The following is a 25,285-nucleotide window of genomic DNA, read 5'->3' as shown; positions in this document are numbered from 1 at the left end:
CTAGGCCGCTGATGGCGTCCCATGATGCAGTGTGAGTGGTTTTGTTTTCACTCACTATGTGTTTATACAAGTAGGATTGTTGTTGTTTTTTCTCTGTTTTCTCTGTATTGTTATAGGATCTACCTTACAATATAAAGCGCCTTGATTATTAAAATATAATCATATATTATATGATATATTAAAATTGAATTAAATATATTTCTGTTACAGGTAAAAAAAATCTAAAAAATCTTGTCAAAATTACATATTAAATGCTTTTTGGTATTTGCATCGTATTTGCACTGGTAAAAACAAAGGAAGCTAAATGTTGCTTGTCTGACACTAGGTTAGTTTATCTTCTGATGGGGTTTTTTCAGTGCTTTTGAAAAGATATTTTACAACAATGCAGTCTCTTTACCATTTCTGCACTGACAGGAACCCATTTTGCAGTGTAAGGTGTTTATTACACACATAATTAGAGTGAAAGCTTTGTTTTTCTTTATCTCTGAGTAATCGTTTTCCATTTCATTTCATTTTTCCCTACATTTTCTTTCCTGACTATTGTTATCTCTTTTCTGCACACACACACACACACACAGGCACTTGCAGACACATGCACCTACATGTAGCCTTAAACATGAACATCCATGCCAGGGAACCAGCTATTGTGACAGAGACCTCCTCCATGGAAATCTTTTGTGAAACAGCACGCACACAAAGACAAACAGAAGCGACATACTGTACATGTGCAAAAATCAGCTTGTATGGCATTAACTCTGATAGAAAAGAACACTTTCTCCTCTTGTTCATGATTTGTTTCTGGTGCCATTCATTTCCAGAGAGTGTTCTAGAAATCACTTAGTGCAATTCTTCATTCTACATGTCATACATGTCTGCGTACTTCGAACACACACTCACACAGACACACACAAAATAAAATATACTAAAATGAAAATCGCACATCTCCTGTGCACATCTCCATTTCATCTGTCCTGTTGGTCTGGTAAACACACAAGGTTGTATGGTGCACATACATGTACATGTGTGTCTATTATAAGTGTGTATATATGATTCCAATTGCAGTCTCTCTTGGGAAATCGCAATCAAATAAACACATGCCTGCGATAGCACCTGCCCCTGCCTCTGAAGATAAGAAGGATGTAATAAGTGTGTCCACATTTTGAGCCCACACACTCGCACATAAACACACACACAAAGTAAACAGAGCACCAAAGGGTGAGATGAATACAGAGTGGAAGAGAGTCATTCAGAGCAGAGAGTGGGATGCAGATGAGACGCCTACGCCGGACTGAAAGAGAGGGTCAGTAAGAGAAGGAAAGACAGAGGATGAAATGGAACGCCAGAACCAAGGTGCTAGAAGGGAATACCAATCAATCCGACTATTCATATGTTGTGTAACCATAATTAATGAAATATCCCTGAGCTCAAAAGTGAAATTAGACAGTCTTTGTTCACTAGTGACGTCTTTCCCCTCACGATTTGGCTACTGTTGCGTTACTGTTTTTATTTTGATTTTTTGCGAAGATTTTTAAATGATGTTCTCGGCTGTTTTACTTCGGTGCCCAGTATGATTTGATTACTCATTCATATCACTTTCCTGCAATATTGTTCGAACTCCCAGCCATCTAATGTAGTTTAGCATTTTTCTAAATAAAGTGCTCATTTGTTTAAAGACTATAATATCAGGCAGCAAATGTTATTTTGGTGAGTCTATTGAAAGTCTATTAAAACCTCAGGGAACGCTCTGTGTCTGGTTAAAAAATACTGCTGTTGAGATGAAGTGTCATTTGTGCGAGCGAGAGGCAGGACAGAGTTATTTTGTTCTGTCATCGTCCACAGTTGACCTTTCTTATATCGGACAACAGATATTGACTACTTGTGGTGGTGTGTGCTGGTTGCCATGTGCAGCTTTCTTGGGTGATGTGAGCTGGTTGCATTGCATGTGTTAGAAACGATTTATGTTGTAAGCTTACGTTAACATTCGCTGTTTGTGTTGGGTATAAAAATGCAATTGTCAAGCTACACTCTTAATGCCAAGTGGTAACTTAGGTTAACACGTTTCTTAGTCATGCACATGTCCGTGCCACGGTGTTGTTGTTTTTTTTGCACAGTTGGCTGTGAAATGAAAATTATACAACACATTTGTAAGATGTTTTAGTTTAAGATGTTTAGGCCATCATATTTTCTAACCATTGCAAGGTTAGAAAATATGATGGCATAATCATAATCAACTGTTGTGGATATTAATGAGATGTTATTATTGTGAAATGTAAAACAGATGATGCTTTTGTTGGTGTTGTAGGTGCATAATGGCTGAAAACTGAGTCATTTTAGCCCACTGGCTTTTTAATTGACACCTCCGTAAAGCTCTTTGTGATTGGTATGAAAAAGCACTACATAAATACATTTTGCTTAGTTATTTATATTGCAAAGTAGCTGCCAGGCAGCCCAAAGACGACATAATATATTGTTTTGTGGATAAAAATTAGATGTTACTGTCATGGAATGAAAATGATGCTTTTATAAGGCCTTGTGAACGCTAAAAGCACGTCATTATAGCCTGTTGCTAGATGGTTGCTAGGTAACATGATGACATTATAATATCTGATACAGATAAAAACCTTCAGGGGCCTAAGACCTACCTATGTGCCATGTTTGGTTGCTCAACTCCAGATTGTGTAGGGGGAGAAAGCAACAAAGACAGAGAATTTGTCTGTAAAGTGTCACCTAAAGCTTCTCAATGTTGCTTTCAAATGTACTGCTATAAAAACGAAAAGCTGAAATCAAATGTGTCTGTCCTAAGAAAGTTTTTGAGTTTACCTCCAATCAAGCTGGCTCACTGTATCACCCAAAACAAGGAACATACAAACTTTGTGCCTTTGTTTGGTCTCCAAAAATGTTTCTCCGTCAGTTCAGCCTTGATTATCATTTTAAGCCTGCGTGACATATATATTGCATTAGAAATGTTAACCCAAAATTTGGGGTCAGCCTGGTAAAATCTGTTCTGTTAAGTTTACATTAAAATCTAAAAGAAAGCTAACTTATAGTTGTTGCTAATAAGATGATATGTTTACACTCATTTAGGCTCATTTGTAGCCTGAAACAAATTCCATCACTGTTATTTAATAGCTCTCACTCACTGCCAGTAAAAAGTTGCCACAGTGATTTGGCCACTCGTGCCAGCAAACAATGGCTCGCTTAACAACTAACACATCAGAGACCTTGATGTGTGTCTTTGTTACAATATAATTATTTGCACTGTAAGTGGTCTTAATGTTTAGTTCTGCGAAGTAATGGAGACAGAGCACAATTACGTCTCACCCACACTGGAGAGAAACTCATCTCTAGAATGTGTTTTTCTATTGCACGAAGCAGAAGAAGCTGTTACAGTTTTTATAAGCCCTGGTTTTTGTAGTGCATAATGGTGAGGCCAAAGAAAGAAAAGGAAAGCAAAGTAGGAAAGGAAATGAGGAAAGGTGATAGGTAAAAAAGCATTAAGTACTGTCCATTAAATCCTGTCGTGCTGTCAAACATGCCATGTTGTGTAATAACTTAATTACCTTCCCTGATATGTGGCAGCCGTTCTTTGTATAATTAATCTATTATGCAAATAGAATTTATTACATTTTAGCTCCAGGAGAAAATAAATTAAAAAACAAACATGTTACCAGTTTGGGTGCTATAATGACTTTATACTTTTTCAAACTCAAAATTGAACCAGCTGAGTGTAATGAGTGTGACTGTGTGTGTGTGTGTGTGTGTGTTAACCACTGTCATCGTTATGTTTGGTTGCAGGCTTGATCCGGCTGCGCTCCAGCCCACCACCTCGCCTCCAGGGTGTTGAATATGTCCTCAATGTTACAGCCACGGATGACAATGCCTCAGGCGGACCTCAGGCCTTGTCATCCACGGCTCAGGTCATAGTTGGAGTGGACGACGTGAATAATAACAAGCCTGTCTTTGAGAAGGTAAGATGATCCCTCACCCACAGTCGCCTCATTAAATGTTGTTTAGTCTTTCTCTTTCTACTGGTTTGATAACAGCAGTGGGAGGGGCTCTCCCAAATCATACCACTAACCTAGGACAATGGCAGGAGAAAGAGTAGTCACTATGCAAGGTTTTCTTTTACTTTCTTCTAAATATATCTCTGTCTCACTCTTTTCTTGTTGCGCCTGCCTATCCCCTGTAGCTCTCCTCCACTCCTGTTTCCCTGTCTTTGTCTTTCTATCTCCTCTATTCATTAGCCTCTATCTCTCCTCTCTGGAGGAGCGATTAGTGAGCTTGACCCTCATATCTGCTCTCTCATCTCTCTCCTACATCATCATGGTCTTTTAATTAAAGCTTCAAGGGACGTGGGAGAAATCCCGACCGAGCCACTCTCGAAGTGCTACATCTCCTCCTGCTTTTTTTTTACTTCACTAGCCATGTTTCAGTTTTAAATGGGATGACTTTTCAAGGCCCTTGAGGTATCGCGAGCCAAGATTAGGAGTGGGGCCATGCTGAATAAACCTGGCTCACTCTGTCATGGGTGGGGGTGGAGGCATTTTTCGTTCCACTTCAAGAAGAAACAGAGGGACAGGCAACAAAATGAGAGCCAAGAGAGACGACAGAAAAGAAGAGAGGGATTCCTGGTCTGCATTTTTTTTTCATGTGCACTGTATGCTCAATTGTCTCTCTCAGGAATCTTCTGCTGGCATCATACCGTAGTCTATGATTCATTCTTTTTTCCCTGCTGGCAGAAAGCTGTGAGCAATGGACAGACAATCCCCAGACACACCCCCAAACGACTCTTCTAAGTCAAAAAGAATTGAAATGATGAAAGCACACAAACCTGGAGTTAAAAGAAAAGAAAATGTAGCAAATAAAAATTAATGATCACAGAAAAAAAACATTTTAGTGTCTAAAAATAGAGAAAAATAAAAGGAAATTCTGGGAAAAACCCTGCTGTACATTAGCGTTTCAGTTAGTGAAGACATCCGAGGTTCGCTGGTGGTTCCTGTGTCACTAGAAGCCAGCAGCAGGACACTGAAGCAGAAAGGCCCTTTTATCTTGTTTTGATGCCCAATCTTATGACATGCTGTAGCCTCTGTGGAACTCAGGGCTGGATCAGTGGACCAAGACAGAGGCAGCAAGAGGCTCGCAGAGAGGTAGTGAAACAGAGAAGCAAGATCTCACAGAGTGGAGGCTCCAGCATTTCCCAGGAGCAGAAAGTTACATAAGCTGATTAGATTTATTTTTAAAGCTTTAGTACTTCTCTGATCTGCACTCATATACAGTGTTTTATAGAAGCAGAACATATTGAGTAAAACTGAATAAAACACAGGACAGTGCCTGTCTCAAAGGGCACGGTTTTAAAAACAACAATAAAAAAAGGAACTCTGGAGCAGCGTGGTCAAAAACAACCAGCCAACAAGCCAACTTTGAAAGTGCTGATTAAGCAACTTTTTCCTCCGTAAGCACATACCAAATCCCATCCCACTGTCATCTATTCACCCGCCCACCCGTTCTACGCTTCTGCTGGGTCACGCAGCAGCACACTAAGTCTTCCACTTTTTCCTGCTATATCCCAAGTTCCCACTGCCCACACCTCCACTGTCTCCTTTTATTGTAAGGGAGCAGAAGCTCAAAGGAAGAAGTCTGCCACATCCATAGCAGCCTTCATGTCAGTACTGCAGTTTTATTTCCTTCAGTGTCATTACAGAATTTAGTGTGTGCTTTTATATTCATCCAGTCCTCGATGGCCAATGCCTTGCCTTCTTGGTCAGTACGTATTTAGTAGCTTAAATATGGACTCCATAATGAAACAGAGAGAACAAAAAGTGTGAGTGGTTCAGAGAAGCAGTTCATTAGCTTCAGGGCTCAGGACACACAAGGTTTAAAACAGTTTTATTCTGATGATCATTACAGTTACTTATGTAATTGCTTATAACAAACAAGTGACTTTTTTATTTGTGATATTCTGAAGTATACATGTTACATGTATTTACAGAGCTGAAACCTCACGTAAATGCAACAGAAACTAAGTCCTGTTACGAAGGTCTCACAGTATGGTCTTAAATGATGGTCATTCACAAGTACTGGCTCACGACTAACCTAATTCTGATTTCTCAAATACAAATCTTAGCTAAAAATGTAGGGTGGCCCGACAGCCGGTCGGGCATAGCGGAAGGCTTCGCTGCTGCTTGCGTTTGATGAATAAACTGACTCACCTCTACAGGCTGTTGGGTTTGTTTTTGTAGCCAAATCTTCCTTTTCAGTGATTTTTTTTTTAACTATTTGTATCTCATTTCCTCTTAAGCAAACAAAGCCTGCTTGTCACTCACAATAAATTGTGGTAGTTTGAAAAAGCTAAAGAAAAAAAGTTGCACATTTCAGTGCATTTTTTGACATCTCTTTTTTGTGTTTAGGCTTATTTTTGTGTTTTTCCATACGAAGTCTCTCATCTGACCTCCTGAGGATTCGTTTCTTGTCGGCTAACAACTTTTTAACTAATGACACTTTGACCCTTGTGATAAATTAGATGCTTGTAGCCAGACCTTCTTATCTTCCTCAAAGTCCCAAAACAACCTATGTAAGCAAACAAATTTGGAAGAACAATGAAAAAAAGCTGGATGATGGAAAAATGGGTGGCAGTGGAGATGAGCTAGAAAGAATGAGAGTAGGCATGGAGTAAAGGTAACAGGAGACAACTTTAACAAAGCCCTCCTGTAATTAATTAGGTGTCAAAGGAACACATCAGCCAGCAGCACTGAGGTATTTCTCTCTTTCCTCTGTCTCTGTAGTACATCAACATCAATGCTCCAGTGAAACAGGTAAAAAAAAAAAAAAAGAATTTTTGATGGATAAAGAATAAGCGAGAAAGTTAAAAGACCACAGAAAAAGATACAATAAAGATAAATTGAGCAAAGCAGAAATGGTGCTTAAATTGAGATACTAAAGCTCCTTATGTGTCTGACAAGTTCTGTGATTAACAAAATCTTTGAGCTAGCCAACAGGGAGCAGCTACCTTACAACACGCAAAGAACTGACAGCACTGAATAAATCTCTATGATGACTCCAAGAATGCATGCGGTGTTAAACAGGGAGTAGTGTTAATGTTTTAGAGTTGAATTTTAAAGTATTCACTTCCTGGGTATATACAGTATATCACCCTTCCCTCGGGAAACTCCAGATCCTCCAACACTTAAAACCTAGGACAGCAAATGATTCATAATTTAAGTGTATTCTCTGTTTTTCTTTCATATTTAGCAGATCCTGCACATTTTATAGCAAAAAGACATGTCTCTAAAAGCATTTTGAGAGGAAAAAAGAACACAGTGCCATAAATGTTATGCACAAACTCTTCTGCTGTTCCTCTTGGCAGTTTTATCTGCAGGGAATTATTGCTGTAATAGCTTCGACATGGGTGTCATAACTGTTTCTGTTTAGTTGCCTGCTATTTTATTTTCAGATCTCTGTTTGTCACGACATATGGTTGAATAGTCCAAAAAATTACCTCCTACCTCTTTTTCCTAATCACATTACCTTGATCTCAGTGCAAAACATCAAGGTGACAGGGAATCTATAAGTTGTACCTTGGGAAAAGAGAAGTGTGCTGTGCAGAGAATCCAACAGCAATTATAATAGAATCTTTAGAAATATAATGTTGGAGCTTGTCTACATTGAAAGCAAATGTTCGGAATATTTTTATGTCCATCTTTGATCCAGTTCAGTTCATCTCTCTTTCAAAAGATACTCCAAACACACAGGCACACAGATGATGTGCAATCAAAAAGTTCTGTTACTGTAACAAAAGAAAGCCTTATTAAAATTCCCTCTTTGTTCTTAAAGGTCTAAAGTCTTTTGAAACCATACACCACCCTCGGAATTTCTGCTACGTTTGCATCGATCCTGAAGTCCTATTTGGACTTACACATGTGTCTTTTCAGTTTCTTTTCATTGATCTCAAGCTTGCACGGAAACATTAACTTTGGTATCAAACCGACCTGTCTTTCATATTATGACTCATACATTTGTTGTCAGAAGTTTACATCCATTCATCGTGGGCATCAATGTCATGGTAATGTGTGGCTAATTTTAATCTCTTTGAACTCTTCTTTTTCCAAGGTGGAATGATTTTATAGCATACATCTTTAACGAGTTGCACAAGTTTTGGGGATTTTCAACAATGGGAAAGTCCATGGAACTCAGTGAAGATTAGGAACTGTAGATTTATACAAGTCGGGAAGGTTTCTTTGAGTCATTTCTAAACAACTGCGGATTCCAAGATCATAATCTCAAACAACTGTTCAACAGTACAAATTTTTGGGATGTGTCACTACTTTGCCAATATATGGACGAAAACCATAACTGCCAGCCTCAGATGAAAGGAAAATGGTTAGGATGTTCAGGAACAACCCAGAAGCCACTAAGGCTCAAGCCTGCCATGGTCTGAAAACTGCTGGAAGGTTTCACCAAGTTTTCAGCGACCCACATGGACAACCAAATGCCTGTACATATTCTACCAAGAAGAGGGGTCAAATATCCAGGCAGAATTATCTCAATAGCTTGCTTGTAGCTACAAAAAGTGTGTGGTTGAGGCCTGTCTTCCTAAAGGCCATTTAACCAAAGATTAGTGTTGGTGTATGTACATATTTGAGCCTTTATGTATACTTTTGTCCCATTTTATACGTAAGTACATCCAATTTTTGTTGTCTTAAAGTAATTTAAGATGCATGCTGAACAATTATTTCACCCCGGAAAAAGAAAAGTTCAAAGAAATCACCATAAGTCCCAAATAGCCGTGACGTTCCCCCCCAGTGTATGTAAACCTTTATTGCAACTTAGTCTAAAGAGCTTAGAAAGAAAGCGACTTAGACTGCCATGATGGATAACTGAGAACCTACACAGACATCTTATGATTTCTTGTTCCCTGAAAGTCTTTAGTGCATGAGTCCCATGTCCAAGCCCAAAGAATTCCCTTTCAGATTAGCAGCATGATGGCACATCTTCCCCAGAACCCACTGGGTGTTTTTTTGTTTTGTTTTTTTGTTTTTTCACCCCACCATGAATGTGTCGTCAAGGGTCAGACTGTCAGGCCTACAGAGCATTTAAAACACATTTGTTGTTGTTGTTTTTTAATTCACATTGTAGGGTCAGTGTTTTGATAGACCGTAGGATATCTAGGGCACTCCTGGCGTTGGTCACTACGAGGCTTCCAGGGCGTGATCCACACATGTTGGGAGTGCTGGGTTCTCCGTATATGGACGTTTTTTGTGTTTTCTGTTTCCTTGAACGCTGCTGAAGGCTCTTAGCAGTAAACATGCACACTGTACACCAAAAAAAATCACATTTTTTCAAAACACAAAAGCAACAACCAACACATTGCTAAACTGCTTTTGAGAGCGTTTGCCTAATGGCATCTGAGATTTGTTCCACCACCCCGGTATCAACCACTTCCGCTTTAAACAGGTTAAGCAAAAGCTGATATTTTTTAAAGAAAAAGAAAACTTGCTGGGCACAGGCTTCCCACTTTCTTTCCTGTGGTTATTTTCAACATTACACTTTTTGTCCCCCAGTAAAAGACCACTGTAGTAATTTTAAATCTGTCCTTTCAACATTTAACTTCCCACACACTTTTGCTGACTGTTTGGATGGAATGGCGTATTGATCTAAGTTTCTTCACACTTTCACTCCTGTGGTCTTCTCTTCCTCCCACCTGTCCTCCCTGCCTCACTCATTCTCAGTGTCAGCAGTACCGTGAGAGCACATCCGTCCTGGAGAACCAGCCAGCGGGGACGTTTGTTCTGCAGGTTCATGCTGTGGATGCTGACGAAGGCTCCAATGGCAGGGTCACATATGGCTTCATGCACAAAGACTCTACTGTGCCTGCATTTAGTATACACCCAGAAACCGGTACGGAAACACACAAGCACTCGTGTGCACACACATACACATGCAGGACAACACATATGCTTTTATCCCACGTGGATAATATTTTACAACATGTTCCTTTCAGTCTGTCAGTCTGTGGTCGATATTGTGCAGGGAATAAATGGGAAAAGTGCTGGACACGAGCCACTTTGGGTTTTTGATTATTAAGCTTATTTCAGGCATGTTTCAGCTTGATTCATTATATATATAAAAATAGTATCTGCAGATTGGACTGAATTGTTATGCAGCTTTACCTGTTGTTGAGTAAAAGTTATCGTGCATTAATATGTTTATATATTATGGAGCTTTTTATTCAGTAGCAACAGTAGAGCATGAGATATTGTAAATTACATTGCTAAAAATTATTTCTAAAATAAATAATAAAGACAATTCTCTTTGGACTTGACGATAACTACTCTTGAAAAAGTCTCATTTTCTTTCATAATGTGCCTCTCATCTTCCCTACTGTGTTTAAAGTTTAGCTTCGAGGCAGGCAGAGGCAATCATTTTAGCGTTAAATTACAAGTACTCTGGGGGACACGAGACCAAGCAGTGTTTGCTATGATTCAGCTATCTGATCGACCTTGTTATCTCTGTCTTTCTAGGAGTAATTGTGACGGCCAGGAAATTTGACCGCGAACGGCAAAGGGAGTACGCGGTGACAGTGACTGCCACTGACCAGGCGGCTGACCCGCTGATTGGCATTTGTCAGCTGAACATTCTCATTCTGGACCAGAATGACAACAGTCCCAAGTTTGAGAACCTCAGATACGAGTGTCAGTAGATATTAGCTCGACCTGCTGCATCGCAGAATGAAAGCACATGCATATAGATTAAAAACAAGATTTTTTTTTTTTTTAAAAAAAACATTCTCCCTATTTTGACAAGAAAAACTGACGCTAATGAGCTAACAGTGTTGGTGTTAGTATTCCTATGATGGCAGAATTTTTAGTATTACAGAGATACTGCTACTCAGAATTGGAGCTCTTTACTAATTGCTCATGTATTCAGTTTTTCATGTCACTGGGGAATTTCTTTTGTCTTTGTTTTCTGCTTTCTGTTGTTGGTTGTTTAAGCTTCATATTTGTTGTCAAATTGCTGAATCCCTTTCTTAATTAGTTTTGTTTACTAAAGTTTGTCTACAGTTTTTATTGTTTTTTTGTTTTTTTATTGTTTCAAGTTCGAGCTTCTCTCTTGCCTCTGTGCTGATGGATGCAATATCAAAGACTACAAATTAAGGTCTCTTGAGCCACTGAATTGCAAAGCACTCTTCTTCTTCTTCTTCTTCTCCTACAGACTTCCTCCGTGAGGATACTATGATTGGAACTAGTTTCTTACGGGTGGCGGCTCATGACGATGACTTTGGGACCAATGCAGCCATCACATACTCCATGTCTAATGAGCAGCCAGAGTACCTAAGGGTCAACCCACTGACAGGCTGGGTGTACGTTAACCAACCCATCTCGCAGGTACACTTTAGCTATGTTCTGGATACCATTTGCTCTTTTTAAAAGGCTTAACTCGTACAGTTTTCCGTTCCTATGGAAGTCCATAATGAGATTCCAGATGCATAGCAAACACATGAATAACCTATGCAGCTACTTATCTTGCAGGATTCCTTCGAGCTTCAAGCTCAAGCTATTCTAAATGATAGAAAAACTCTGAAATTGTGAGACTTCCTTTAATAATTCTACTGGAGAACTATAAAAAAGGCAGCAGGGAACTTCAGATTTTAACTAAACTAAGCTACTTCTCCCAGTATCCAAGTACATTTGCATTCCAGCCCTTTATTTGTTGACCGTGAGGGGGCAGAAGTCCTGTGGCCAGCAGCAGACCGCAGCCCGCGAATGTGATAATGTCTTCACTAAGGCCTTTTTCTTTGCCTGCAGGAGAATTTCTGTTATTTCTCTCACTTCACTGCTTCTGCCTGCTTCACTGCCAACAAGAAAAACAATCTTGGTGGGAACATGAACAAGCAATAGAGGAAATTGCCACGTAGCCTGTGCAAAACAAGTCTGCACCTCAGATGAGTGCTGTAGTGATAAAAGCCCCAAAATCAGCGGCGCACCATCTTCCAGTGCCAAGACGAATGAATGTTTGTAACCTCTGCACCTTGCATCTTATACTGACCTCTGGAGCCAAGCCAGTATTTTTGGTTTCACTGGATTGTTCGCCAGAACATGGCTCTGTTTGAAAATATAAACTTCTTTTCCTACTAATGAGTACAAATGAACAGATCATTTCCTCTGATTGCAGTGGATAAAGCTAATTGCTCTTGTAAGGGTTGCAAAACTCCATTCCCCTCCGTTGCTCGACAATGAGCCATGCCCTTCAATCAATACACTTATCTTTAAGTATGTTTACCCGAATGCAGCTTACCGTCGATTTCATCCTGCACTGAAGTGTGGAAAATGGATTGGTTGCTGAAATCAGTTTGATCTAGTTTCACATTGTTCTTCCGTCTGTAAGGAAGCCACGATTACGCACCCCTCGGTCACACTGAATACAACATCTTGTGACTTTCTCTCCCCCTTCTCGTCTTTTTGCCTGTGTGGACTTCTTTCCGCAGAGGACCTACATTACCAGAGACATTGTGGCTACAGATGGAGGAAACAGGAGCAGTTCAGTGGAGCTGGCTGTCACCATCACCAATGTGAAGAACCAGCCTCCACAGTGGGAAAAAGACAACTACAACGTAGTCATACCAGAAAACACCGTCCGGGACACACCCATCGTGGTATGTTGCTCCGGGGTTGCACAGAAACATGTGGGTTTGAATTCAGTTCAGTGCAAATTTATTTATACATTAGCAATTCTCACCAGTTGCTTTGGGGCTCTCTATATGTAAGGTAAAGATGAAGAGGTGAAGACGAGCTAATATCGGAGAAACATGATCTCTCTTTCTAGTCTCTGGTACAGCACAACAGATAAATCGGCCTTAAGCTTGGAGAAGTGTGCTCTGCTCTTCAACCAGTGTGGATAAAGCTGAATGAGGGAATGCAGTCTTTGCCCCTCCCTCATTACCACTATAAAATGCCCTTGATTTCTTGAGATATGAATGTGTGTAGCTGTGTCATGCACTTCCTACAAAAGACAACTTAAATGAAAAAATGAACGTTAAAGAGATGGTTGTCTTTATTTGTGGTGAAAGAATGCACCAGAATAAACAGTTGCAGCATTAAGCTTGAGAGAGATTTAATGAATGAAGCTATAACCAGACATACAATATGCAAAATAAATTAGTTGATACTGTGTAATCTAATCACTAAAAAGTAATGGACTGGCTTTTATATAGTTTTATAGTTTTCTACTCTTACTGAATAATAAAAGCACTTTCTACTACTCGCTTTATCACACATGTATTCATACTGAGCTTTATTCTGTTCCTCTAAACACACACAGACACACACACACTCATTCTGATGGATGCCCAAGGAGACTTGCACATGCAGAACGGAGGAGTCAGGCTTCCTCCAGAGCACACAAATAGATTAGATATCAGTACTTACACAGTATGTTTTTATATATATGAATTGTGTTGTGTTTATGTCAAGTACATGTGAAGTGGGATATGTACATGTATGTAAAAGATGCGCTTGACATGCCATGAATCCATATTTATACGTTAATCATTTTATTTTTCTTTGTTTGAAGGAGTACTTACTTTGATTTTAAAATTCAACGTTTTGTTTTTTGTCTTTTTTTGTTTTAAACTCATCTAGTGTCTAATTGGCAGTCGGGCTTTTCCTGCTCGTTTTTCGGGGGCAATTATCACATGTATAATGCTTGTGTTTTCAGATTCTTTCTGTACACAAAGCCCTGCTACACTGTAATCCATTTTTCATGGTAACAATTTTTTTTTTTTTCAAAAAGTTTTAGTGGGGATTTTCTCAGCGGGCTTTTTACTTTGGTCTTCAATAATAAAGGAGTTATGTGGAAATACTGCTTTTATGCACAAGTATAAACTGGAGAAACTGGAGAAAAAAAGGCCCAGTTTTAGTAAAAATAAAGATAAAAGATTGTACAGACTATGAAACAACATTAAAAAAAAATCATTGTTTGGCATCGTGGCATCGAGCTTAAAAACATATTATGCAAAGTTTGTGGATTATTGCTGACCAAAGATGTTTGTTGCATGTTAATCCTGATGTTATCCCTTCCTAAACGTGTCTGAAGAGAAGAGCAGAGGCCCGTTTTGTGTCGGTCTTCCCTCACAATCTTTTTACAGCTTTGATGTGTTTTTAAGGCATTCAGTCGGTCTTAATGGCGAGCAACAACAAAAGAGTGTAACTGTGTAGGAAGTGTGTGGGATGCCAGTGCAGCTACAGGTTTAGGAACCGCAGCTACAGAAAAATGCAGACATTCAAAAGACCCTTAAATCTGTTGATTCATTGCTTGTGTGGTTCAGATGTATCCTGTCAACGGCACTTTGTTATTTATGGACATGGCTTTTCATGCCATTAACAGTATTTTCTAAGAGTCTCTTGGAAGCAGTTTAATCCATTAAAGTTTATGATGAATATTCAAACTCAAAGGGTTGAAATAAAAAGACATGGGAGAATACTTTATACGGCACTGTGTGTGTTTAATTGTGTTTGTTCGAGATGCTGATAAAGGGAAGCACACAGAGCGCGGTCCCTGCGGTATGGAGTATAAATTGAGATGGCAGATCAGTGTTGATTTGACCGTTGAGCAAAGATAAAATGACTCTCGGTGGGTTGTTAAATCTCTGCCATGGACATTTTGAGTTTTTATGTCCTAAATCGGGGCATATAGTAGTCAGACATGTTTGCTAGTTCCGCATGCCTCGCAGGGTGTCTCATTATTGTAGCTGCCATGCTCTGCAGGTTGAATGGATACAGCTAGGTCACCCATAGGCAAGCCGCATCGTGCCCGAAATGGCATTTTTGATTTTAATTGGGGTGTATGTGGCATCAGCTTTGAATAGTTTCTCCTTAATTAGTTTATGGAGAAAGCAGAATGAAGAGCAGAGTGTTTCCCTTTCATCCCACAACATTTCAGCGGGTTGTTGTCTAGTGTAACAGTTTGAGACTTTCTATTATTTTAGTGTTCATTATTATGGGCCGTAAAAGGCTTTTTTCCCATTTGGGCAGATCGTTTTCCCCCTATTTGTAATGCACCCTTCAATTGGAGCTCAGCAGTAGCTCTTTACACTTCCCTTCCTGTCCTGAGGGTCACTGCTGGAATTTAGCATTTTTCCAGCTCTCAGAGTTCATAATTGGAAACATGTAAAAAATTTGCCAAATGCAAATTGCTGTTGGTTTTCTGGATTTCTGTGCTGTTGGTCATCTCTCAGGTAGAATCGTTATGGGTGATTTCCAAATATGAGAAAATGAGAACGACACGTGGAGGCAAATAAACCCAAACCTTGTTGTGGGTATTAAATGTGAATTCAGTCGTTTATTTGGTAAGACAACTTCCAGGGAGTCAGAGTAACTCATTTATAGTGACACTTTATCTAATGGGAACAAGGAGGAAAAAAAGAAGTTCATTAAATCATTTATTGTGCAGTTTATTGAGTTTTCTGAGGAACCACTAGTGGACTTTGACCATTTCAAAGGCTACACTAAACTTCCTTCTGTGGAGATTTTAATATTTATGTGACAGCCCCTCTGTGGTGGTGTCACGCAGACAAAAAAGTGAGGTATCCCATTGTTTTGATATTTTTGCCTTTATTGTTTCCCTCTTTTCTTATCTTTGTTCCAAAAAGACCATCAAAGCCACTTCACCTCTTGGAGATCCCAGAGTAACGTATAATTTGGAGGATGGCATGGTCCCAGAGACCAACATGCCAGTTCGCTTTTACTTGACCCCCAACCGAGAGGATGGTTCGGCATCTATCCTGGTGGCAGAGCCCCTGGACTTTGAGACCACCAAGAACTTCATGCTGAGGGTTCGAGCTCAGAATGTTGCTGCTGTACCACTGGCTGCCTTCACGACAGTCTATGTCAATGTCACTGGTAAGCCCTCTTTTATTCACGCTTTCTTTTTTTAATTTAGAATCTCCAAATGTAACATGTTTCATTTGATATCTCATGGAAATTGTCACAACAGTCGCCCTGTGGAATAATTTAGCCTTCCATGTGTCACATTTTATTTATTAAAACTTACTGTTTTATCAATAGATGCCTTTAATAAATGCCCGTTAAGTGAACAGTAAACATAAGCAAAACAATGTTGTTAAAACATGGTATGATTAAAGGTACAAGGACAATGTCACACAGATGCATTAAATCAGAAGCAGGTAAGAATTTAGCGAGAGGAAGTTCAGCAAAGGAATGAATTTCTGTTCTGTGACAAAACAAAAAAATGTCAGTCGAGTCGTTTTTTTGGTCGGGCTGCGTAAAATAAGCTCCAAACAGAATTAATTTCTCGAGTTTTCGAGTTTTCGAGATATAGAAAAATAAAATCAAGAAAATACTTGATAATAAGCGTCATTATGCATCTTTGGGAAATAAGTCCAAATAACTCCAAAAGTATCATATTTTCTAACTTACCATCAACACAATTGGTAACATTACTAGTAATTTCATCAGTTATTAGTTACACAGTCATTTGTTTGCAATAAAATAACTTAAGTTGAATTTAAGATCGCGCATGATGCCATTTAAATATCACACAGTTAGGTAATGTATACTATACTCCTCACAGTACAGTGTGCAATGAGACAACTTGATAACTTGTAAATACAGATAGATCCTCAGCACAGTCTTTGTTTTTAAAATCATGTCAATGTAGATTTTGTCAGTCAGCATTGCACTTCCAAAAATCCCAATTTGAGCGGTGCAGGGCAGCGACCTCGTTAACGTCAACATTTCATTGTCAATTGTTATCTGACAGTAAAAAAAAAAGAAAAATAGAATAGAATAGAATAATACTTTAATTGTCCCACAAGGGGAGATTTGGTTGTAACAGCAGCCAGAAATAATATGTATAAATAATAAATATGTCCATAGGAACAAATGTGTTATGAAAAAATGCAGCAGAGGGAAGGGAGAGAGTAGCAAACACACATAAACAGCTTGCACAAAGCCAGCGGTGGCACATAAAGAAATATGAGCAGCACACACCTAGTACTGCACTTAAAAATGAGTTCATGACTACTTTGCCCACACTCTGTGGCTATAGAGTCAGCACAGAACAACATGAAGGTGATGGTTTGGTCATTTGTTGGTTAAATAAGAGTTTTTATTGTTTTACTTGCTGTCACAGTGACCTTTTTTATAATTTACCAGAGCCATAATGTTTCTGTTAAACCCAGCAGGCTCTTTTAACACTAAAAACGTGAAGAATGCAGTGTCGCTGCATGACTCTGATGTTTAGTTAATGTGTTACAATACCAGTCGCACAAACTAAACTTAGGCGGAAACAGGTTGTGTATTTGATAGTGAAAACAGTTATTTGCAGCTCTACATGCATGTTGCTGATAAAAACATTGTTTCTTTTGAGCATTCTCATCTTCTGTGGTATGCTTTGACTCGGTACAGTAGAAAAGTTCAGTTCAGATTATTATTGTTGTCTTGTTATTCAGCATTGATCTGTTGTTGTATTGGTCCTTTCTAAATTGAGGCCACAGAAGAAAATAAAGACTGAATAGAGATGGCAGGGCAGCCGAAGTCTGCCAATTAAGCTCCAATTTTCCAGTAGAGTTGTTTAAAACTACACAAATCCAAATTATTTTGAAGAATTCGACAGCTTTTGGGAGTGAGCATAGATATATACATATATATGCTTAACCCCAGTGCCTCGCTGCCACTGCAGATCTCACCCTGTCACTCAAAGCTCACATTTTCCAATGAAAGGTCACTCTTCTCTATCATTTTTATTCTACCATTATTAGTTTGGTCTGTTGCAGTTAATAGTAATGCCCTGCTGACCAGACACGAGCTATGAATTCCCTTGTAACATGCATGCATGAACACACACACACATATACACACATACACATTCTCCATTTCGAACTGGTCTTAATCCAGTAAGAAATAATTAATTCTCACAGACCCTCTCTTTCTTTTTCCCGACTTTCCTCTTCTGTTTTCGCTCACCCCTCCTTCCCCTTATCTGTCTTAATAAGAAAGCTCTTTGACTTCTCCAGAGGCAGTCAGTCTGAGGAAGTGAGGGAGGTCTAATGGATTTAAGGCCCCATTTTTAATTCATAGATTAAGACATTTGCTGAGAAGAAAGGAGAAAGAAAAAAGGTATATGAAGCAGCATTAGATTTAATGTGTGGCTCTGTTCAAGTCATTTCTGTAATGCTTTTGGTCTTAAATCAGCTGTGTTAAAATCTGGCTTCCGCTGTTGAGGAAAACGTAAGCTCTCGTCCTCCTCACTGGTTCTTGGTACTGCCTGCGTTTCAACTTTTGGCTTATAACTTTCTGTCTTTCTTTTTGTTATGGTTCAAGGTAAGTGATGCGAAAAAAAAGCCCAGTTTTTTTGTCCAGTATTGAACGCTCTAATGCACGCTTTGATCCTCATTTTGTCCCAAACTGGGGAAAAATTGTTGCGATATCGAAAACTGTGCAAAGACATAATTGGTTGCTGTTACAGTAAATATAAAGACTAGCATGATTACGCCACTTTATGTCCCACTGTGCTGATACTCATCCCTTATGATGATGAGAATTGGTTGAAAGCAGTTACTTTGCAAACCAGTTGTTTCATTTTTGTTTTTTAGAAGATTTTATGGCATCATAATCATGCGAGATTTGCCCGTCTTTAAGCTGTGAGCTTACAGTGAGCTTACAGAGAAACCACAGATGGTTTGGGTAAATTGGCATACTTGACTCGTAATTTGCTTACTTTCAAAGCCCCTCAGACTGCAGCTTGTTTTTCCTTTTCAGTGCTTTCTGTGTTTTGTGTTTCATTGATCCAGTAGGTTGAAGTTAGTCTGTGGTGGACAGTAACAGACAGCTGGTTCATCTAGTCACCTGTCAGATATTGCTTGCCCTTTTCCATTTTCCAGATGGTCTTTTGTAAGAAAACACTTGGCACCAAAGGGCAGTCAAACCAAATCCTCATCTGACTGGTTTTTGGGTTTTTTCAGTTTTCATGACTTTATATTATGTTTGCATTATAAAGTGGAAAAGAGCCACTTTGGTGAGATGCTTCAGGTAACAAACCAAACAGCACTGCACAGAGGTTTCTAATACTCTGATAGAAGTTATCACAGATGCACTTATTTTAGATTTGTCACAATGATTAAAATGTGTTTTATTTAATTTATTTCTTTTTACAGATGTTTAAAAACAAAGTGACCTTTTTCTCTTCACTTTTGTCTACAGCAGCAGTGCTTTGCAGCAGCCTGTTAATAGCAATGCGAATTGTGGAAAAAAATCAAGCTAATTACAGAGCAAAATAAAATGAAGTTCTAATTACAAACAGATTGTTTGAAAGTTTGTTGCATGTGGCTCCATGTGACCTGACACTGACACGAAGGCTGCTTTATTGTGCTGGAGCTAAAGTGGTTCTAACACAAATTCCATTTACAAATGATCAAAATTTATAGAGTATTTCTGAACATCTGGGGGTTTTTTTTGTTTTATTAAAAAAAGAAGTATATAAGTGTAGGTTTAAAAGATCTTAATTGTGCAAATAAATGTAAAGCAACCAGGAGAGGAAGAATATGCTCTGTGCATTTGGTGCTGCCCAGAAACACTGCTGCCAAACTGCAGTCAAACGCTAACATGTGGAAAGTAGGTAACGAAAAGTAGTGAAAGAAGCCATCTATGTCCACTGTGAGCGACCATCTTTGAACAGAGGCGGTGGTTTACGACACCAACTCTCTGCCATCTATAATCCAGTTTTGAGTTCCCTCCCCAGACGCCTTAACGCCCACTCACATCCTGGGCCATCTGACCTCAGGAATTCGCATGATAAGGTGGGGCCAGGTTTCACAATGAACTCACCCGAAACCCTGGCTGATTGGGACCCACACCCAGTTTCACACCTTGGCTCAGGCGGGATCAGGAGGATCATGAGGGGGTCCTTTTGTCCCTCTGTGGGGGGGAAACTCCCACTAGGTTTAAATCTGGGACTCCCCACCATTTGACCTTAGAACTGAAGAAGCTTCTCGGATGAGAAGTGAAACGTCTTCAAGCAACTTAAAGAAGTCCAGACGCTTTTCTTTGCAAGCTCCTTTGACTACGATGACCTGGATGACTGAGAACCTTCACAGACATGAAACGAAAAGTATTTTTGCCAGTGAATCACCAGTTGAATAAACATAATTAGAATAAAATTACTGTTGTTTCTTTAGTTGTTTTTGAAGGAGAAAAGGGAGCTTAAGTTATTGTAAGCAGGTGAGGATGTCAGAGGTCTGTTGTGCTCATTTCCAGCTCTACATTTCCTTTTTTTAGACTCAAGTAGCTTTGCATGACTTGCTGTACATAATAAACATAGTTTATCTTACACTGAGCGCTGCTGTAGCAGTTCATCTTGTTTGAACCAAGATTTTTTTGTTTTGTTTTGTTTTAAACTTCTGTGACTTTTATGCTATACATAGATATTGTTATACCCAGGGCTGCACATAAGTGGTCCGCAAGTGCGCGTTCGCTGTCAAAATAAAAGACGAGCACCAGATAAGAAGTTGCAACGCGCATTTGCGTACATAAGATTTTCTGGAGGAGGACGGACATTTGCTCAGAACTCTTAAAGCTCTGTAAGCAATTACTTTGGTGTTCCTCCACCGCAAAAGAAGAGCGTATTCCCGGAAATTCAGAGAATATGCGCTTCTTTTGCGGTTTGAACTCCTTCTGACGTTTCTTTGGCGGTTGTTGCAACTTCTTATCTGGTGCGCGTCTTTTATTTTGACAGCGAACGCGCACCTGTGGAAACACTTATGTGCAGCCCTGGTTATACCTTCTTTCTTCCTCTGAAGCAGCAGTGATAATCAGTGTGAAAAGTAAGACTAGCTTGTCCCCTTCAGAAAGCCCATCGCTTATCTGTGACATTTCTGTTAAATCCAGTAGATCTCAAATGGAGAAGCATTTTTATTTAACTCTGAGCACTATCTGTATTTCTTCCCTCTCCAGATGTAAATGACAACGTCCCTTTTTTTACTTCATCCATCTATGAGGCCTCGGTCACTGAAGGAGCAGAGTCGGGAGCTTTGGTTTTCCAGGTTTCAGCTAATGACCTGGATTTGGGCCCCAATGGCAAGGTGAAAACAAATCCACACGTTTCCACACAAATCATTGTAAAGAGTAATGATGCATCCTTGGTTGAAATGAATGTTTTTGAATTTCTGCTCTGTATTATTTTCATTCTGCTTTTCATTATTCAAGAGGTCTTCTTCCTTGCTGTGCAAATTTGCACTAATTAACTCAGTTTTAGCATCTGGCCTTCTGTATAATTGTGTCTGCCCCCACCTCCCAGATCTCTTACTCCCTGCTGGAGGATCGCAGTGGGGACCATCAGTATTTCCGTATCGACCCAGAGCTGGGGTTCATCTACACTCAGGCCGTATTTGACCGTGAGACCAAAAGCTCGTACCTGTTGGAGGTTCAGTCTGTAGATGGATGGGAGTCAGCGCGGCCCGGCAAGCATGGGCAGCCCAACTCTGGTAAATAAGACCAACACTACACAGAACATCTTGTAACTGGATCTATAACTAAGTTGTGATTCCTGTTGTGTTTTTGCTAAGTTTCTTCAGCTGACTCTTAATAACAACAATTATATAAAGCTGCCAGGTAGGACCTAGGTTTAATTCCTTCAGCTGTCCACTAGTCTAGTTATGATATGCACAAAGGAGAAAATCATTTGAATGTAATATTTTGCAGGTTTTAGTTAAATTGTTAGTATGTGTGACAATTTCATTTTGGAGAAAGAAAAGTGTGCATTTTTTTTTTATTGGATAAAATGGATATTAACAAAGTTTATCTTTGAGGAAATAATTTGCAGTTGAAAAGAGGTGATAAATCGCAATCTATGGTATTGCAATACTCAACATATTGCAAAATGTTAAGAATCACAATAATATTGTACTGAAGTGACAATATCACATCATTCGGGGTCTGTTTAGTCCCACCTGTACTGTTAGCATTGACTGTAATACTGCTAAGAAATGTTTGTTGCACTGAGTGAAGAGCAGGTGAAACAACATTACACCAGGAAAAGTGTTTAGTCAGAACCTATTTATGCTAATGACTTTTATATAACCTGCGTGAGCTCAGACTGTAGAAATGCAAACCTATCGATGTAATGGATATGAGTCGTAATCTACTTTGTGTTTGTGTAGCGATGGTGGCTCCTCATATAGTGACTGCAAAATAGAGCGAGCACAGAGGAGGAGACGGCTGCAGATAGCTGCTCCGTACTCTTCAGTCTGAAGCTCCAAATCTTCATTGAAGGCAGCAGTAATCTCTGTTTTCCTTTCTGTCGCTTTCCCACATCTGCTCATCTCTCTCTTCGAAAGGACCAAAGGCCATCTTTCTCTTTCCATCTTTCTCTCTTGCACCCCGTCTCCCTCCATCTCTCTATTTCTCTCTCATTTGCTGCCAGATGAAATGCATACATGCGCTGGCTGAATATAGACGCGAAGAAACGAACAGATGTTGAGACAGATGGGTGGATGGAGAGAGGTGTTGAAAAACAGCAAAAACACACCAGGATGTATTTTTAATAAATATGATCGTAGATTATTAACAGACCCTCTCTCTCGGTCTGACTCACTGACATTTGTGGCAACGTAAACAGAAGTTAAATATTAAGAAGAGGAGAGGCGGCAGGAAAGCTGCCAGAGTTATTTATTTGTTTCTGTCATATTAATAATAAATGAGGTGGCATGAAGGAGGATGGATGACAGGCAAATTAACAGATACTTATCACTGATGCAAACACCCACAAGTGAATGTAACAGAGATGTAAAGTGGGAGGAGCTCTGGTTCCACATGATTTTCATGCGACTGACAGTGGAAGCACTTCTCGCCATCAAAATTCTGGAGGCGCCACGAGTGTTGGTCTACTTACTTTTTCTCTAAAAAAGTAATCCTGTTACTTTACTGATTACTTATTTTCAAAAGCAATTAGTTACTTAGTTACTTTTTAAAAACATTATACACAACCTGAATGCGTAATAAAGCAACAGGCCTTTCAGCCCAATTCTATTTTTTCATCATATAAAATTGAATCAAATGGAAAGCCTCTTTTTAGAAATTGTTTTATGAGTTTTAATCTTTTAATTTTATGCACATAGCATTAAGCAAAAATTGCATCATATGCAACAGTCTTTGACTTGAAGAAATTCTATAACTTTTAATCCTATTTTCTGCATATTCCAGCATATAAAATAAAATAATGTTTTGTGTTTACACTCTTTCAAATAGATGCAAGTAAAACACAGCGAAAAATAAATAAAATCAAAGACTCAGCGGCACGAAGTCCTGTTGCTCTTAAATTTATTTTCACTTGTTTAGCAGGAGTGGGGCAGGTGGAGCTTTGCCCAGTCCAGCAGCGGTCTGTCAGTGGGGGGGATCCGGGGTGTTTCTCTGTGAATTTCACATTCCCGTGGCAGCGTGCTCGGTACTTGCTCGGATTTGAAGTTTAAATTTTCACTGTAGAAAGAAGTTTTCTTCCCATGCAGGCTGTACAGCGGATGCTAATGTTTTGGTCACTTTTTATGGACTAAAACTTAAATTAATGTAAGTACATCCACGCTTTGGATTACAGTAACGCTTTACTTGTAACTGCCAGCAAGGCAGGTTTTTATTTGGATAGACATATGCAAAATGAAAGATACATTTCTCAGTAGCAAAGATGGTTTAAACCAGGGGTGTCCCACTCCAGGCCTTGAGGGCCGGTGTCCTGCAGGTTTTAGATGTGTCCTTAATCCAACACAAAATTATAAATGGCTAAATTACCTTCTCAACATGTCTTGAAGTTCTCCAGAGGCCTGAAACTAATCATTTGCTTCAGGTGTGTTGACCCAGGGTGATATCTAAAACCTGCAGGACACCGGCCCTTGAGGCCTGGAGTTGGACACACCTGGTTTAAATGAAAATTGTCACATTAGTGATCATATTGGACATTATTTAACGGATAAAGGTTCATTCTCACAGAAAATATAGACTTGAGAAAAGTATTTGGTCCCGAATAAATAAATAAATAGTGTAGGCTCTTGTACAATCATATTTTGGGAAAATCTAGAAAAGTGTGGAAGTGCCTTTAGCTAACTTGATCTCTGACCTCAGTAAACATTTTACTGATGATTTTATTGCCTTTATTATGAGTTTTAAGTGCAACTGAAGACAGCATGATGTTCATTTCATAATTTTAGATCTCAATTAGATTAAAAGCAGGCTATGTTTTAGGGAACAGGTAGCTTTGAGTTTCAGGCCCATACATTGCTTATCCTGTCCTTTGGTAGTTCAGTCCCTGGCTGTTCCAGTCTGCATGCCAAAGTATGCAGACTGTTTGCTGTCTGATGCAGCCATCAGAGTGTGCGTATTGGATAGAAAGCACTTAGGTAGAGCATAGGTAAAAAAAAAAAGAGCTTAAATGAATGGGTGAAAGAGGCAAGTTGTATAAAGTTCTTTGAGTGCTCAAGTAGAATATGCATTTTTATACATTCAGTAGTCAAAAAAGTCAATTTATGACTGCTGAAAAGACAAGAGCATTAACAAGCCTTAATGTGGACTCAGTGTAACTCATCTCAACTGGAATTACAAGGAATTACAGTGCTTCCTCTGGTCCTCAGAGAAATTCAGCCATAGTCACAAGTACAATCTATGGCTTACAGCAAAAAGCAGCTTTGAATGATTAGATTGGTGGATGTTCGGAATAAGCTTTATATAAGATAGAAAAAGGAGCTTATATTGCTTCCCCCTCTAAATTGTGGCTTTGGTGTAGTAGTACATCATCCATCCATCCATCCGTCTTCTTCCACTTGTTCCATTCAGGGTCTCTGCTGGTCTGGAGTCTGTCCAGCTGTCATTGGCTAACAAATGGGATGCTATGTTATGTTATGTTTCGTAAAAGAGTTTTATCACTTTTATACCAGTGAAGACTTTTAGCATTTCAGGTAAGCAAGGTCAGCATATCGGGTAGCAACATCATCCCAGCACACATAAATTGCTTTGCAACACCAAGAGATGTTGCAAACTAGAGACAACAGACAGTCAATTAGTCAGAAGGGATAATTCTGATTAACACTGTTTTCACAGGCACAAAGCTGCTACTCGCAACTCGTGTTGGGGTGGATTTGGGTTCATAGTTTTAACACATGCATGGCACGAAAGTGTGAAAACGTGGATGAGTGGGCATCATTAACAGATGAGAGGGAGGATAAGGGGATGACTGCTACATCTGCTTTTCCACTTCCTGTATTCATGTTTCGCCTCTTCTTACCTTTTTCTCT

The 25,285-nt window shown here is 39.3% G+C and overlaps 1 protein-coding gene across 1 annotated transcript in view; it reads left to right on the top strand.

Annotated features, from left to right (window-relative positions):
* LOC120720911 (neural-cadherin-like) overlaps positions 1-25,285 on the top strand; it is a 233,486-nt gene that overhangs the window by 50,726 nt on the left and 157,475 nt on the right. The window contains exons 7-14 of the mRNA XM_040010769.1: positions 3,796-3,968; positions 9,726-9,894; positions 10,518-10,688; positions 11,209-11,381; positions 12,482-12,649; positions 15,644-15,893; positions 20,964-21,091; positions 21,307-21,493. Coding sequence (XP_039866703.1) covers positions 3,796-3,968; positions 9,726-9,894; positions 10,518-10,688; positions 11,209-11,381; positions 12,482-12,649; positions 15,644-15,893; positions 20,964-21,091; positions 21,307-21,493 — 1,419 coding nt within the window. The remainder of the gene's footprint in view (positions 1-3,795; positions 3,969-9,725; positions 9,895-10,517; positions 10,689-11,208; positions 11,382-12,481; positions 12,650-15,643; positions 15,894-20,963; positions 21,092-21,306; positions 21,494-25,285) is intronic.

This window comes from Simochromis diagramma, unplaced genomic scaffold, assembly GCF_900408965.1.
Source record: "Simochromis diagramma unplaced genomic scaffold, fSimDia1.1 OVJJ01000603.1, whole genome shotgun sequence".
Taxonomy (NCBI): domain Eukaryota; kingdom Metazoa; phylum Chordata; class Actinopteri; order Cichliformes; family Cichlidae; genus Simochromis; species Simochromis diagramma.
Note: the sequence above shows the minus strand (reverse complement) of the source record. Positions and strands in the feature narration are given on the sequence as shown.